The 16,298-nt window shown below is 39.8% G+C and overlaps 1 protein-coding gene across 1 annotated transcript in view; it reads left to right on the plus strand.

The window, feature by feature from the left end:
• The window catches only part of Cep162 (centrosomal protein 162), a 58,024-nt gene continuing 41,726 nt past the window's right edge, over positions 1–16,298 (plus strand). Inside the window, exons 1-9 of the mRNA XM_028756233.1 lie at positions 1–267; positions 1,469–1,585; positions 5,315–5,429; positions 8,071–8,217; positions 8,499–8,682; positions 8,801–8,868; positions 12,614–12,732; positions 14,159–14,189; positions 14,601–14,717. Coding sequence (XP_028612066.1) covers positions 1,529–1,585; positions 5,315–5,429; positions 8,071–8,217; positions 8,499–8,682; positions 8,801–8,868; positions 12,614–12,732; positions 14,159–14,189; positions 14,601–14,717 — 838 coding nt within the window. The 5' untranslated portion in view covers positions 1–267; positions 1,469–1,528. The remainder of the gene's footprint in view (positions 268–1,468; positions 1,586–5,314; positions 5,430–8,070; positions 8,218–8,498; positions 8,683–8,800; positions 8,869–12,613; positions 12,733–14,158; positions 14,190–14,600; positions 14,718–16,298) is intronic.

The raw sequence follows: 16,298 nt of genomic DNA on the forward strand, positions 1-16,298 counted from the left end.
GCTCAGGATTTCAAGGAGTGAAGAGAAAGCGGGATGTGTACACTGCTGCCGCACCCACGTCCCTTACGGCCGCCACACCCTGAAGAGACATGAAGGTTCCAATCTATTTGAAAGTCACTAGAAGACTGGTAGCTCGTATGGCGTCTCTGTGGGTCACGTGGCAAGCTGCATCACGTGACTCCTCGGAGCCCGCGCGTGGGGATGTGTTGCCCTGACAACTGCTGGTTCGCCGGGACTTTCCGGGAGAGCGCGGGCTCCCAGGAGCAGGTAGGTGAGGCGTTGTGGCGGTCCGCGATCTTGTTGTTTCCAGGTTGTATCTCAGGTCCGGTCTCCGAACTTTGTTTTGCACATTACTCCGCTCCTCTGCCGGGACGTGTCGGATGTGTCTTTGCTTCGAGCCAGCCCCGAAATCTTCACTTCCTGCAGCCAGGAGACAACTGGGATGAGGGCCCTTTTGTGGGGTTTGCCTCTGACTAAAGCTGTTTTTCCAGCTTCTTATCCTGTCCTTTGGACCTCATGGTCGAAAATGCAAATAAAAGCATTAGGATGGTGGGCAACCTGAACGCTCGAATACTCCTGCTGCCCTCTCTTAGAAAAGAAAGCTAGGGTTTGTTTGTGTTGCCCTAAAGAGTTAAATCCAAAAGTTAGGACAGATCCAAAAATGGCCTCACCTATCTGAAGTTCAAGCTTTGAGCTGCAACTTAACCAGATCCCATTCAAGGTGTCCGAGGCATTGTTTCTTAAGACTTTGCTTCAAGAGAAACATAAATAGTAATTAGTGTATATCACTAACTTTTAAGGGTATTTTGTGCTCCTCGGGGATGTTTTAAGACAGGGTTGCACTGTATATAGCTCAAACTAACCTGAAACTCAGCCTTGTAACTCAGGCTGGCCTCCCAGCCAATGAGCTGTCTGTGTCCTTATTGTAGGGATCCCAGGGATGCACCACTAAATTCCTTATTACAGTCTGAGTCTTATAAATCCACTCTATGTCTTGGAAAAACCCTGATTGTAGAAAGTCTATTTTGCAAAACCCTTAGTTTGAAAATATGCGAATCAAACAGCACAACCTGTACTGTGCTTTACAAGAAAAATATTGGTCTCTCCACTTCCAGCCCTTTTTTTCCCCAGTATTCTCTGTGAGAACCTGGATTCTGAGAGGTATTAGCAGAGACAAATACATATACAGTGGAAAATATCCTGGACCTCACCTCTTAACAACTGGATGAAATGTCATTTTCGACCTTGAGAAGATATACTTCACAAGCTACTTTCCCAAGTCAGTTAGCTTCAATGAATTAGACTTCCAATAGCAGATCATAATTGCAATATAGCTGTCAAGTTATACATGTGTACATATATAAAACTGTCTTGAGAAGTTGAAGTTTAAAGGAGTGTTGTTTTAATGATGTTGTTTTCCTCAAGAGGTGTTTATTCTTCTTCTGTTTCTTCTGTTTCTGTCATTTAGTGTTTCCAATGCTGTAAATAGTTTTAGGATACTTTCTTTGTGACATGAAAATTACTCACTATGGCTCACTGTTCCAAAGTAGACCTTGATGAAGAGTTTGAACGGTTTATGAAGGAGGTAAGCTCAAGTCTTATTTACGGTGGTATTTCTTGTAAATCCGTCTTGTAAGAACCATCCTTAAGTGCTTTCATCTGAAAACATAATCCACTCAATCAGCACTTTCCTTCTACTCTCGCCTACAGTTACCCAGCAGTCCTCAGTTCTTCTCATTTCAAATGCTGGCACCTGTTAGCTCCATGCCATCTTCTCACCCAGTCTACTCAGTGCTTCCCAGTGAATGCAATATTCTCTCTGTGGTTGAACCATTTTGCTCAATTTCTGGTTTTAGAAGAGTGGTTTAGCCGGGCAGTGGTGGCGTGTGCCTTTAATCCCAGCACTTGGGAGGCAGAGGCAGGCAGATTTCTGAGTTCGAGGCCAGCCTGGTCTACAAAGTGAGTTCCAGGACAGCCAGAGCTATACAGAGAAACCCTGTCTCGAAGAAAAAAAAAAAAAAAAAGAAGAGTGGCTTAATCCATTTTTTTAAAGTTAACTTTCTTAAGTTATAATTCATAAACCATTCAATTCACCCATTTGAAGAATGTATGACAACTGTTTTAGAATTACATAACCTTCACCATAGTCAGTTGCAAAATGCATGAATCACCCCTAAAAAGAAACCACTTATCCTTTAACTGCTTTAACTGTTACTCTGGTTCCTCATCCTTCCCTGGCCTTAGGTTATCACTTATTGTTTTGTCTCCAAGTTTGACTGTTAGGGATAGTCATGGAAATGGAATCATATAGTATGTGTGGTCTTTCTGGCTTCTTTTATTTAACATGGTGTTTTCAGGATTTGTGGATGTAACCACTTGCCTTTAGTGGGTGGCTTGCCATTTTGTGGATATAACGCACCTTGCTCAGTAAGTTTTCAGTGCACAGCGTTAGGGATCCCTCCATTTTGGACAGCCATAAATAACATTGCTCTGAATAACCAGGCAAGTGTGAGTGTGGGTATATGTGAATCTCTTCTCAAGATTTGCCTAGACATGAAATTGTCGCATCGTGTGCTCTGTTATTCCCACCAACCATGGATTCATTTATGATGGCCCTGATTTTCTTTATCTGTACTACCTGAGGGCCAGGTTTTTGGTTCTGTTTGATGATAGTAACCTGCAAAGCAGTGAAGACGGTTTTGAAGGTCAGAACACCTACAGTATTGGAAAGGAGGATACTCATCCTTTTTCTTTCTGATCTTTGCCATAACTCTGAATGGTCAGTGGTTTGCCATAGCTCTGAGTGGTCAGTGGTTCTATCCCTGTATGTAGACAAAGAAACTGGGGTTTGAGAGGCAAGAAATGGAGTGTTTCAATATGGTAGTATGTTTAAAGACAACTGGAAAGTGATAGAGATAGCAGGCATTCAGACTGATAGTAATTCAGAAGCTTAGATGGTCACCCTATGTCGTCCTAGTTGGATGGCTGCATGCAGCAGTGGAAAGCAGACCGTCGTCAGGGGCATCCTCAGTTGATTGGGATCCCACTTGCTGTCACTCTTTAGCATTGCAACTGGGACAGGCATTCCCCACCTGGGTTTCAGGTCCTCACAAGTGACCTCTTCCAGGTTGTTTAAACCAGGTGCAGATCCAGACATTGAGAAGGCATGTGATAATCATGATTTCTCCCCAGGGTGTGTGTGAGGGGGTACAGAATGGAAAGGGATGAATGCTGTAAGAGTAACTTTTATTTGCCTGATGTAACTGTCATCTCCGGGGCTTACTGCTAACCTAGGCCTAGTCCTGGAAGCTTCTAGCCTCCATAGAATCTAACCCAGTTAGACCTAGAATATTTTCAGCCTCGGAGACTTGGTACTGAATATTACTTACCCTTTCTTGTACTTTCTGGCTGGCTTGTTCAACTCGGCTATTCTGGGTCAAACTCCTCTCCCAGCTGACTGATTCAATCTGGCTCTTCTCTTGGCCTCAAACTAACTAGCAATCTTTTCTAATCTTCTGGCTCCCTCTCATTTTCTGGCTTGTTTTATCTTCACCTCTGAGTAGCTTGTTCTCTCCTCAGCCTATCTTTGTAAAACTCTCTTGGTAAAACTGTCTCCTCCTTTTTCTCCCTCTCTGTGCTGCACTACTCTACCCCTCTACTCTCCTGCTTTCCAGATTCTACTGTACTCTTTTCTTCTGTTCTATCTTTCCCATAAGTACCTCCCCTTTCCTCTCTCTTCTCATGAGAGTTGGGCATATCCTTGTCTGTCAGATCTTTCTCTGATTTATCACTTTTTCTGCCACTCAATTAGACATTACCTAAATACATGGGTACTTCCTTCTACAAGCTAACTTTACCTTCATACTTGGGATTAAAAATGAGTACTAAGGGCGTGTCTGTATTTTAGCCAGAAGAATTAAAAATGTGAACTAAGGGACAAGACACACCCTAACTAGAAACAGGTTCAAATATCCTGTTACAACAGTCAACAAGAACTCTTGTGTTAAAGAAATGGGTTCAGGAGCCCCTAACTGTTAACCAGCTGTGTACACGGCCGCAAAGCTGAAGAGGAGCCTAGAAGGACACTGCTCAGTTCACAGGTGGAGCATTCCATGTGGTATCAGTTTCCATGATGTGTTCAGTGGTTGACTGACCATTTTTTTTTTTTGTGACAGGCATTTAGAAAATGAGTACTGGAGATATATTGCTGAATGGGGAACTGGGAGGAGAGTGGGCAGAGAGGAGGCTAAGGAAGTGAAGACAGCAAGTGTACATACCTGAGGAGCCAGGAGATGGAGAGGGAAAGTGAACCCTCCGTGGGTTCTCTTGAGAACAGAGGAATAAAAATGGTGTCTTATGAATCAGGAGGCAGTCTCACAGAATTCGATCTGGGTGGTGGGATGAGGAGGAAGGTATCCTTTAGTTCTCTGTTATCTCAGGAGAGGAAGGCTACCTTATTGGCTACAAGGGAGAGAGCTGTTGAGGTTAGAAAAAGGGATTCAGAATTGTAGTAAAATAATAGCTAAGGAGCAGAAAGGGACAAATACATACATGTTTATTAATATCTGGAACAAAATATTTATTTCTGTGGTTGCTACATCTTCACCCACTGAAACCCCAGAATTCTGTCATTATAACAAGTTTGCTCAATTGCCACTTGTTCTTAGGCCCTAGAAAATGTCCAGAATATAGGATTTTATCCTCTATTTCTTTTCTAAGCAAGTATATTGATCAGATTTTCTTATTTTGTTGTATTTGTCTTAGCTAGTGTTTCTGTTGCTGTGAAGAGACACCATGACCACAGCAACTTGTAATAAAGGAAAATATTTAACTGGGGCTGGCCTACAGGTTCAGAGGGTTAGTCCATTATTATCGTGGTGGGAAACATGGCAGCACACAGACAGACATGGTGCTAGAGAGGTAGCTGTGAGTTCTACATCCAGATCTGGATCAGCAGGAAGGGGATGGCCTGGGACCTGGCTTGAGCACTTTCAACCTTCAAAGCCACAGTCAGTGACACACTTCTTCCAACAAGGCCACACCTCCTAATAGTGCCACTCCCAATGAGCCTATGGGGGCCATTTTCATTCAAACCACCAGTGTCTTACTTGTTTAATTCTACATATAAGTTGATATTCAGAGACATATACTGGATTCTTAAGTCTGGTCACCAGTGTCTGGAGATGGGATTGATACATTGTTGCTCATGCGATAATGGAGCAGTGAGAGCTAAAGAAAAGCAAGCTTTGTAGTAACGGCTGGGACTGTGTAATTGAAACGGATTTTAAAATTTAGTAACGTGTATTTAATTCAGCTTTCAGATGATTCTTTTGAAAATTCAAATATAACACCTAGACAACCTAACAACGAAATGAAAAAGAACGACCCAGTGCCTTGGTGGATAGCTGAAGATGATTTTGAAGATGATGGTAAAGCCTGCTGATTTTGTTGTTGTTGTTGTTTTAAATCATTTGACCACAAGAGGTCAGTCAAGACTTTTAATTCTAGACTCTATTAGTGCACCGTTATGCTGTAAAGGAAATAATACTCATGGCGTGGATTTCTGAGGCTTGAGTTAATTTTCATATTATTCAACGTTATTACACATTATGAAACTGAGAATACCTTTTTGCATTAGTTTGCATTAAGATCATTTATATACATTCAACCATGTTGAGTAATAGCATTTCTGGTTCTCCTGTTTGCAGGAAGATTTTTACCTGTGGCTTTTATGATTGTTGTTGTGGGTTTGTTTGTTTGTTTGTTTGTTTCATTCCCCACACTGCCCCCATCACCGACAGGATTGAACCTGAATTCTTTAAAGTAACAGTTGAAGTTCTACATAATCCAATGGTAGCTCTTTCTACCTCACATGATCCAGCCACACTCAGTTATTCTGTCTTCTAGAAACCCCTTTGGATCCTGGCCTCTGAGCCTGACTTCTTAGCCATGCTTTCTTGCTCCCTCCTCTTCCTTGTCCAGTCAGGCTCAGCATCACTGCTTCACACAGTCGTGTAGTAGCCCTTCTAGTGCTCTGTTAACACATGTGTTCTCTCCTTTGAGCTTGGAACACCACAGGGACCCTTCCACATTGTGTGGCACTCCTGAACTTGGGAGCCTTCTGTGGATGGAAAGGGCTTCTCTTCCCATGTCAGCATAAATCTCACAGTTCTCATTAGTATTTTATTATTAAATAGATAATAATGTTGGTGTTGCTTGCTTTTTGTTTGCTTTTAACTCTGTAATACATTAAAGGAATTTCTCAGTGAAAATATCAGGTGATTTTTTTATGAATCCCCACACCATGCAACAATGCTAAGAATGCCTGTAAAGAATTCTTTTCTAAAATAATTTTTCCTGTTAGTGTTCAAAAAAAGATATTATACCTGCCTGAAGATCCTGTTCTCCTAGCTGGGCTGCCTTACCTGGCCTCAGTGGGAGAAGGTGTACCTAGTCCTGCAGTGACTTGATGTGCTGAGGGGATGGGGTGGGTGCTTTCTTCTCATCAGAGGAGAAGGGGGGGAGGATGGGAGAAGGGGAGAAACTGGGAGAAGGGAGCTGAGATCAGGATGTAAAGTGAATGAAGAAAGAAAAAGGAAGGAAGGAAGGGAAGAAGGAAGGAAGGAAGGAAGGAAGGAAGGAAGGAAGGAAGGAAGGAAGGAAGGAAGGAAGGAAATCAAGCGATAAAGTAATTTGAAAATTATTGCCAAGAACTTGGGACTTAATTGGCATTGAAGCCTTTTCTTTCTAGAAGAAAGTAAATCAAGACAGAAATATGCAAATATTCCAAAAGGAAGGAATAGCTCTTGGAATAAAAATACTTGCCTATAGCAACTAAAATTATCAGTTTTTTTTTTTTAAGAAGGTCTCAACTCAAAGAAGATGTAATCAGTAAAAAAGCAGAGAAAACTAGGCAAGGCCCAAACCCATTAGCCTTCCCTAGCCCACAAGAGAGCTCCCCCTCTCCACCCAGAGTGTATTTTGGCCTGTTCCCTGTCACAAGCATTTAGTGGGTTCAGAGTATATTCTGTTACCAGGCATTATTTTACTCACAAGATGGGAGTCCTGCCATCAAATTGAAGGAGCTTCTGAGAGACCTGTATACCCATCCTAAGGAGAGGGATATGTCATTACCAGTCGTGAGTAGCTACCATTAAACATTAAAATTGACCAAATTCTGTTGGAATATTGGATTTTGATTTTTTTTAATTGTCATATGGCTAATGGGTTTTGCCTAGTAAGTAAAGCTGTAATTCTCTTGCTGGTCAGTAACTATATTACCTGTGAGTTTCTGTTCTGTTGTCTCTGGTGAGCCTTTTTTGTCTGGGCCACATCTCTTGAGCCCAGCTTGAGAGCCAGAGTGAGAAACTGCCACAGCAGCACCCCAGCTGTGGTTCCCACTTAGTCATCTGTAGTGTCTGACCTTGTAAGACCATTACTCACAGAAAGCCATAAAAGAACTTGATTCTGGAATCCAGCCAAGGATTTGTGTCAAGTAGAAAGCTGAAGCTAACTATAACAGGTATCAATCATGAAACATTTTTAATATGTCCCTTGTATTTCAGTTTCAGAAAAAGGGAAACCTTCACAAATGTTGTTAGAGACTGTGAAATCATCCCCCCTCCCCAATAACTTTGCACGTACCCAGGTGTGAGACTTTCCCAGTGTTTGAACAATGATTACTTCAAACATGTTCTGGTGTTTTCTTGAATTGATACTTAAACCATCAAGGATCTTGTGTTCGTTCTACGCCCCAACCTTGAGTTCTGTGTGCTGGTTCATACTCTCCCCTGTCTATTTCAAGCAGCAAAACTGCATAAAGGAATCTTACACAAATTTTAAAAATGTTCTTTTTAAAATTAAGGGTACTGTAATCAAACAGAATTAAAGTTTTTGTGAATTCTAGGTCTAGTTATTTTTTTGTGTGTTGTATGATAGATTTGTTTTGTAGCCATTATGCACAAAGTTAAGAAGACAGTATTCTAGTGTTGCGATATGAACAGAACAGCTCCCTGGATAAAGCGCTCTGACTATAACTATAAATACCAACTCATAAAGTCTCATCCCCAGGGCTGCTTGGAACGAATGTGAGCTATTTGAAGACAAAGAAGACATATCAACCTGTTATGGACACAGAAGAGGAATCTGCTGAGAAAGTTCAATTTCTTAAGAGCAGTGGAACCTCTATCTTAAGTGTTGACAGCTTAGAAGCTAATGGTGAGACATGGGATATGAGTCGGGAAGTCACTCTTACTGAACTTGAGAGACTTTGTAGCAGTGGGTTCAGCTGTCCCACAGCTTACATCACCAGACCATCCAGACAGATCATGTGATCTCCACAGAGGTCAGAGTCATAACTCAGAGACAAACTCAGATTAGAGCCTTATGTAGCTCTGCCCGGTGGGCGGGGGGGTCCTGCACAGTGTCCATAAAAGCATTACTTAATTTTATCAGAGTTGTGCATATTAACACAATTATTTATCGTCATTTCTCTGTAGAATTGGCTGTTTCTGACCTCCATCATAGCACCCTTGGTTTGGGCTTGGACACGTTAGAAGAACAAGAGGAGAAAGAGCAGTTCTTTGCCAGGCTTGAGAAAGGCTTGACGTCTTCTATTGATTATTCAAAACTAAATCAAGAACTGGATTCTGATGACTCCACACAATTCAAAGCTTTACAAAGGTAAATACAATGAAAACATTAATTTTAAATTTCTAGAAAATGTAAAACATTTAATATAATATTTATTGTATGAATATATACTAACCTGTAATATACTACGTGTTAAATGTTATTCCAGGCATCAAGGTAATGCAGAGCCAGCTGAAGATGGGTGTGAGAATGAATCAGAACACGAGGAACTGCCAGGTAACTGCACTGAAAAAAATGATACAACCTAGCACAGACGTGTCGAGGACCACATCTCGGTAGACCACGTCTCGGAAAATTCTCCAAGAGGCAGAGTGTACAGTGTCTGTGTTGTTTTATTATCTCACCTCTAAGAATTACCGCTGCCTCATATGTTGAAGCTGGGCAGTGAAGTTTTGTGCAGAGACTGTGGGAATCCAAAGGCAGAACAAAAACTTCCGATATGTGGTGCCAGGAAACAGTACCTTTTCTCTCTTCTGACTTTATGTTAAAGTCTTGCTTTACAGAATTGACGGGCTTTGAGCTCTGTTAAGCAGGCCAGCTCTAAACTCACTAAGTAGGCCAGGGTGGTCTAAAATCAGAGATCCTCCTGTCTTTGCCAAATGCTGGTATTAAAGGTGTGTGTGTGTTATTTAAAATGGTTTGACCTAGCTAGGCTTTGTTTTTCTGACTAAGATGGTCCCCTCTGGTATATAATTGATAAGCATCTACCCTTTACAAATGCTGTTTATTGATGTGGTTATGAACATAGTTTTCATTTTTAGTTTTTTTGAGATATGAATATTGCTATATAGCCTGTGCCTATCATGAACTCACATAAATCCTTGTGCCTTGACTTCTTGAGTCCTGGACTTCATACCCAGCTTGTTTTCTTTTATTGTTTTGTTCTGTATTCTCCTGATTTACTTATAGAATTCTATTCTATTCCCTCTTTTGGCTTTTTAGTTAAACCTTTCTGTTGTATTTTTGTCTTAGTTTTAGTTGCTACAAATCACACATTTTTTTTATCTTATTAGATTATTTTCAATAATATTCTACTTTATTTGAATTTTGATAACATTAAAATACCCCCTCAAGATGCCTATTTTTAGGTATTTTTGTTCTACTTGTCTTAAAATACCAGCATATGTTATTACTGTTGTCGAAGATTTTTTAAGGAGTACAAAGTATATCCTTGTAAAGACTTGTCTTGGTCCATTGCTTACTGTCAGCTCCTGTACTCTGTATTACTGTACACGGATTGTAGTTTCTACACTGTTTTCTTCACCATGAGGAACCCTCTTTAAGCCTTCAAGTTCATGCTGCTGTTAAGAACAAAGTGTCCTAGCTTGACTGTTTGAAAATATTCTTTACCTTCATTATAAAGAATGTTTTATACAAGGTATGGTGCTCACATCAAGGCTTGGGAAGCTGAGGCAGGAAATGGAATTAAAGACTGGATTAGACTCTGTAGTGAGACCCTGTTAAAAAACAGGAATAACAGGAAGGGAAGGGACACTTTCTCAGTGTAGGCTTTTTAGATAATTGGGTTTTTTTCTTCAATGTTTTTCTTCTGACTACATTTCTCATGAAGTCACTCAGCTCTTTTTATAGTTGCTTTGTGTGTGCGCCGTCCCTAGGTATCTGGAGCTATTGGCTTTAGTCCACTGCAGGTGCTACGTGCTCATTTTATGCTGTGTCATCCCTTGTCCAAATCCCATCACTATTTGTTCCCCATCCTGTGCTCCTCCATACAGGTGCTGAGAGTGAGTTTCACCTCAGGCCACTGAGAGCCTTTTAAGGACTTTTCTCTCAGGGCTCCAGCTCTTGCTGCTAAGCCTTTGTGGCCACTGCTCCCGACTTCAATCTGCTTGCTTTGCATCCATTTCTTTCTTTTTCCCTAGAAGTTCTCTGGGGTTTAAGTTTTTCACTCTCCTAATAATGTGTATTTTTGCCAGTCTCTGTAATGTTAATCTTCCTATAGATTATATGATTCGTTCTATTCTGGGTCTCTTCGCTGCTCGCTGTGGGTGTGGGGTCCCATTCTTTGCTTTCTTTTGTTGGATGTTGTGGGTTTTGTAACGTTACCTGGGTTTCATTCTTTTAACACTGGCAGACACTCAGTCATGTAACATGGTCCATTTGAGGCACTTCTTGTTTCACTCAGCAGCATCTAGAACAACCACTGTGAGAATCATTTGTCTGTTGTACATACAACATTCCCTTCTGAGGTTTCTTCTAAAAGTCCACAGTGATAAACAGGGTCCTTCTACTCACATAGATCAGAGTTGAAAAGTGTCCCTTCCTTGTGTGATCTGAGGGAACTATTCAAACACAACCATGACTCTGAGGGTTTAGTATTTAGTAACAACCCAGATGGACCCCAGCCCCGTTACCCATTCGGATCTCCTCTGGAATCTTTATCATGTCCTTGCCTTATTACTGCTCTACAACCTCTGCTGTCTCAGCCTTTCTCAATTCTTTGTCTTCTCAACTCATTGAAACTGCCCACCGTCCCCCATACGCCAAAACGTACACATCTTCAGTGATAGGGGCTCTCATCTTATTTGCTTATATTTCTTCAGAATCACATTTTCCCTGCCAATTATTTGATGTCTAAAAACAGTTATTTTGTATATTTTGTCAAATTGCTCACAATAAAATTTAAATCCAGTTCTTTTAACTCTAGCATGACAGAGGAGAAGGGTTTTCAGATCACATTTTACTCAGTTTACAGATAAATTTGTCAATAAAGGAAGTAAATTTCTCCACAAAGGAGCATTTAGACTTTTAATTGTCTCTGATTTACTTTATCTGAATTTTAAGAACATATTCTTGTTTTGAAATTTATAATTTTGAAATTAATAGAATATTTTGAATGTGTAATATCCTTTTGCCAAAGTGGTTAGATTACTACAGACTTGTACTCTCAGTGTGGCCATGGTTGGCAAGGTTGGGTACTGCCCAGTGGCATTTCCTCCTTCACACTAGCTGTATTCATGACAGATTCTTGGAAAGACTCTGGTCTTTCATACGTTATATGGTAATATTTCCCTATACCTTTTTCAGTGTCTAAATGAAAATATTAAAGTGTAGTTTGGAATAATGCACATTAGAAGTTTTCCCATTTAGAAGGAGGGGCTGAGTACTTGCTTAGCATGCACAAGACCCTAGAGAAAGAAGAAAAAAAGGGATGTCTGGCTTCATTAACTTTTAATAGAGATTAAGCAAAACTAGCTCTAAACCTGCTATTACACATCATATTTGCCCTTAGATTGTGAATGTTGTAGATGAAGTGTTCCTTCAATACTACTTAGCTCTCAGAGCTGTGTTTCTTGAGATAAGGACTGTTGTCTCTACAGATGAGAAATTTAAGGCCAGAGGTTTTATGATAGACCACCATACTGAAGCCAAAAGTAGTGGGGTGAAGCATCGAGTATAGGCCTTGCAGCTCCTGGGCCCAAGTCACACTCTTAAGCACTGTTATCCTATTTTTACATACAACTGTGCACACCCACCCCGTAACTCTTTTCATGCTGAGAAATGGCTCCTCCCCTTCATCACACTGATGACAGTCAGTCTCTTGATTTAAAAACAATAAAGAACTTAAAAACTGATGAAAGAGATGATGGCCATACTCCTGTCCCATCTTCCCCAAGTAGACAGATGGCATCAGTTAACTTGGAGACACCTTTCCTTCCACTGCAAAGACACTGAAATATTATCTAGGAGCTTTACAAGAATTATCCAGGACTGGAGAACTGCAGAAGTCCAGTAGGGCCAATATGTATGTCAGGAACATGACAAAGTACAGAAAATAAAATAACCCTAAGGTAATCTTCATTTTAAATTGAACTCATTCATTTAAAAAAAAAAAGATATTGGGAGGATTATACTTAGAGCTATCTTCTGTGCAAGCCAGCAATCCTTTCTTGATATTTGACTTTGACAGTGTAATCCTTCTGTTCCTAACAATAATCTTCAGAAACATACAGTGAGGATTTTGAAGATGCTGAGGACACTGATGAACCTTTGATTACTAAAGATGAAGAGACCCATCCCAAAGAAAACTCTGAGTCAGGAAAAGACAGCTTTCCTAAACAGGTACATACCAGTTGTCTTGCGGCCATTATGTGTCTGCTTGCATCAGTTCAGCTGACTTGTCATATGAAGACTCGAGGTATCTTCATGACCTTGCTCATTGTTAACTTAGCAAGTCTCAGGTGTTGATATAAATTAAACAATCATGATAGTTGATGCTCTATTTATATAAGATGGCCTTTGCTATATAGATTCCTTAAGCTAAGCTTAGAAATTGAACACAATGTTAATGCTACTTTTCAACTGGTCTGTGAACTCACGTTGTTGTAAGTCGTGTCCTTATGAAATGCTGTAAATACCCTTTCTGAGGACTAAGAAGAGGGGCAGTCTTAGTGTCTGGAACTCATGTGGCTAAGATGAGGAGTCAAGCCACTCTGCTCACATCCGGCTGCGGCTCTCTAGTTCTGCCATCCCTCAGTTCTTACCAATACGTGTTAGGGCTACCATTAAATACTACCTGTGCACTGTAATTTATCACTTAAGTTATACGGTAGTAGGTAATGGGATTGTCACTGTTTATTATTTGGTCTTGATCTGGACAGTCTTGTGGGGGGACTGTTAGAACAAGATGTTTTAAACATGTATAAAACCATAAATTCTCTAAATAGAAACACTTTGAGGTTATACATAAATGCTTTCATTTTTAACGTATTTATTACATTCTCTTGAGTGAATGTGTATCACTCAGTTTGCAAGAAACAAGATGATTTTTAAATTAACAGAAAAATTAATGTGACCTCATAATATCTTTAGAAACTCAGTGGCATTTATGTTTGAAATTTGGCAATCCAGTGTTTTATGAAAATTATTCAGTCAAAAGCATGATGGTACCATTCATCAAGAAAGTGTACTCTGCATACTAATAAGGAACCCTCCCAGGGAGCTGAGTAAAAATCAAAATAATAAGAAACTGAAGTTCTAACTGTAGGAGTTGTTACACTCCTCGTAGCCAAGAAGAGAATCAACTCCTTAAAGATTTGATGGTCTTTGTTATTTGGTAGCATGCCTGTCTGGAGTTATGTCTTTCAAACTATAGAGAAAATGAGGAATTGGAATTTATACTTGGTAATTAATTTTTGAATAATTTATTGATAATGTTATAATTTTTGGCTCCTATGTAAAATAGCCTTGTTTCTTTGATTTTTTTTTTTTTTAAAGAAAGTAAAGCAAATTTTTTTAGCAAAGTAGATGGCCTCTAGGTATGTTAAGCAAATCTTTTTAAGGCCTTAAAATAATTTTGGAAATTGCCCATGTTTAGAAGAGACACATATAAGTTCCTACAGAGCTATGGGTCAGGTAAGTGTTGGTGAAGGAACATAAAAACATGTTTCTTCGTCTCTCATAGCTCCTGCTTCTCAGGACTCTGCTCATTTTTGTGTTCATTTTACGTAATTTTGCTTTCAAAACATGTAATTTTCTTTTAACTTAGGAGGAAGAGAAAACTGGCATGCTGGCTAATGGTAAATATTAATTGGCAAATAATTAGACTATTATATTATCTCATATAAATAATTTTGAATAAAATGTCTTTATTTTAAGTTATCTCTCTAAGGAATTAAATTTCATAGCCTTTCTCAGTCATGTGTCCTCTCTTGACCCCATCCTGTTATGTTAGAAATGTTTCTTTTTTTTTTCCCTTGGCCCTTTTACCGTCTATATAAGTGTATAGATACATCACTTATGTGCATGTTGATGTTAGTCTATTTTCTTGTACAGAAAATCATGTTTGTAGAAGCACACACATGGTTATACACTTATATTTTTCATCTGTAAATATTTGTTCTTAAGCATTGCACATGATTGATTTTATTGGACCAAAAGTCACACAAAGTTCTCTGCACTCCTCACGTTTTTCTTTTATGCTCCTGCAGTTGTGCTGCTTGACTCCTTTGACTCTGTTGAGGATGTCGACCTTAGCAATCAAGAGAAAGCAACCCCTAAAGCAAAGGCCCTCCCAGAAGTGACAGATGGTGAACCAGCAGAAACAGGTAAAGTATGTGAAACCTTGACTCTTTTCTAACTAGTACAAAATTCTCTCAGTAGCAGGCTTCATTTCTAGGAAAATAGATGAAATAACATCTGGACATTAGAGGCATTCAGTCTCACAGCAAGATCTGTCAATACAGTGCTGTGGGCGAGGGTTAACTAGCTGCTGCGCCCACCCTCGGTGTGATGTTCACCATGTGTTGGGGAAGAGGAGCGTGAGTCTCCTTATGCGTTATGTAGTTCCCTCCTGAGGAACAGGCTAGGTCACACCCTTAAATTCTGAACTAGTTTCCTTACAGCTTGTAACCATTTTTTGATAATGCCTTTTCAAACTGTAAAACAGTAGAACTATCATTACCAATTGAATCTTTCATGAAATTAAGATTTTGCCCAAGAGCATTTTTTGTTTTGATGTAAAGTATAATATATTCTTGATTTTTCACATTGGGACCTTTCTAACCATCTTGCTATGGGGGACAGGGTCTCAGAGAATTTATTAATATTTGTCAGGTAAACTGAGACACTTGGATAAATAAACAATAGAAATTACGAACCAACTCTAAGCATCTTAGATTTCGTTTAAACTAATTGGTTTTTTGTTGCAGTACAGTATACCTATAGAAAAGCTCATGTTCCTTGCTACATAGCTTAGTGTACTTTATTTATTTTTAATATTTGAATTGTGTGCATATGTGTATGATTTGTATCTCTGGAGGCATGTATGATATGGCACACATGTTGTCATAGTTCAGCTTTCAGGAGTCAGCTCTCTTCTGCCATCGGTTCTGAGGACCAAACTCAGATACTCAGGCTTGTCTAGCGTAGCTTTCACCTGCTAAGCCATCTGATTGGTCCCCGGCCAATCTGATGAATTTTTAAACACTGAACACTCCTGTGTAGTCATCATCCATATTAAAAATAAAGACGACTCAAACTGCGTTATCTTGTCATAGCTCTTATTTTTGGTTAACATCTTCCAAGGATCATTACTATCTAGATTTGTTTGACATAGTTTCATCTTCAAATATAAAATAAAAGTTAAAAGAAAAGAAAAGAAAAGAAAAAAAATCTGACCATACTGGTACATGCTTGTAGTCCCAGCATGCAGTAGGCTGAGAAAGGAGGATGGCAAATTTAAGGTCAACCTGGGCTATACAAAAAGACCCAGTCTTGGAGATGGCAAGATGGCTCAGCCAGTAAAGGTATTTGCCACCAAGCCTGACTACCTGAGTTCAATCCAGGACCCATATGGTAGAGAAATGACTCCAGCAGGTTGCCCTGTAACTGCCTCACATGCCTCATGGCATGTACATACACACACAAATAAATAATGTTTTTAAATTTTAAAAAGCTGAGATCTCAAACAAATAGGAAAAAAAAACATAAAAACCACCTAAAAGATATTTTCATACCAGGTGGTGATGGTGATGCCTTTAATCCTACTACTCTAGAGTCAGAGGCAGGCGAATCTCTGGATTCATAGCCAACCTGGTCTACAGAGCCCAGGACATCCAGGGCTATAGACTGAGACCCTGTCTCAAAGCAAATGAACAAATGATAGACATTTTCATGAGGACATAGTT

The sequence above is a fragment of the Grammomys surdaster genome, unplaced genomic scaffold (assembly GCF_004785775.1).
Source record: "Grammomys surdaster isolate TR1022 unplaced genomic scaffold, NIH_TR_1.0 126113, whole genome shotgun sequence".
Lineage (NCBI taxonomy): Eukaryota > Metazoa > Chordata > Mammalia > Rodentia > Muridae > Grammomys > Grammomys surdaster.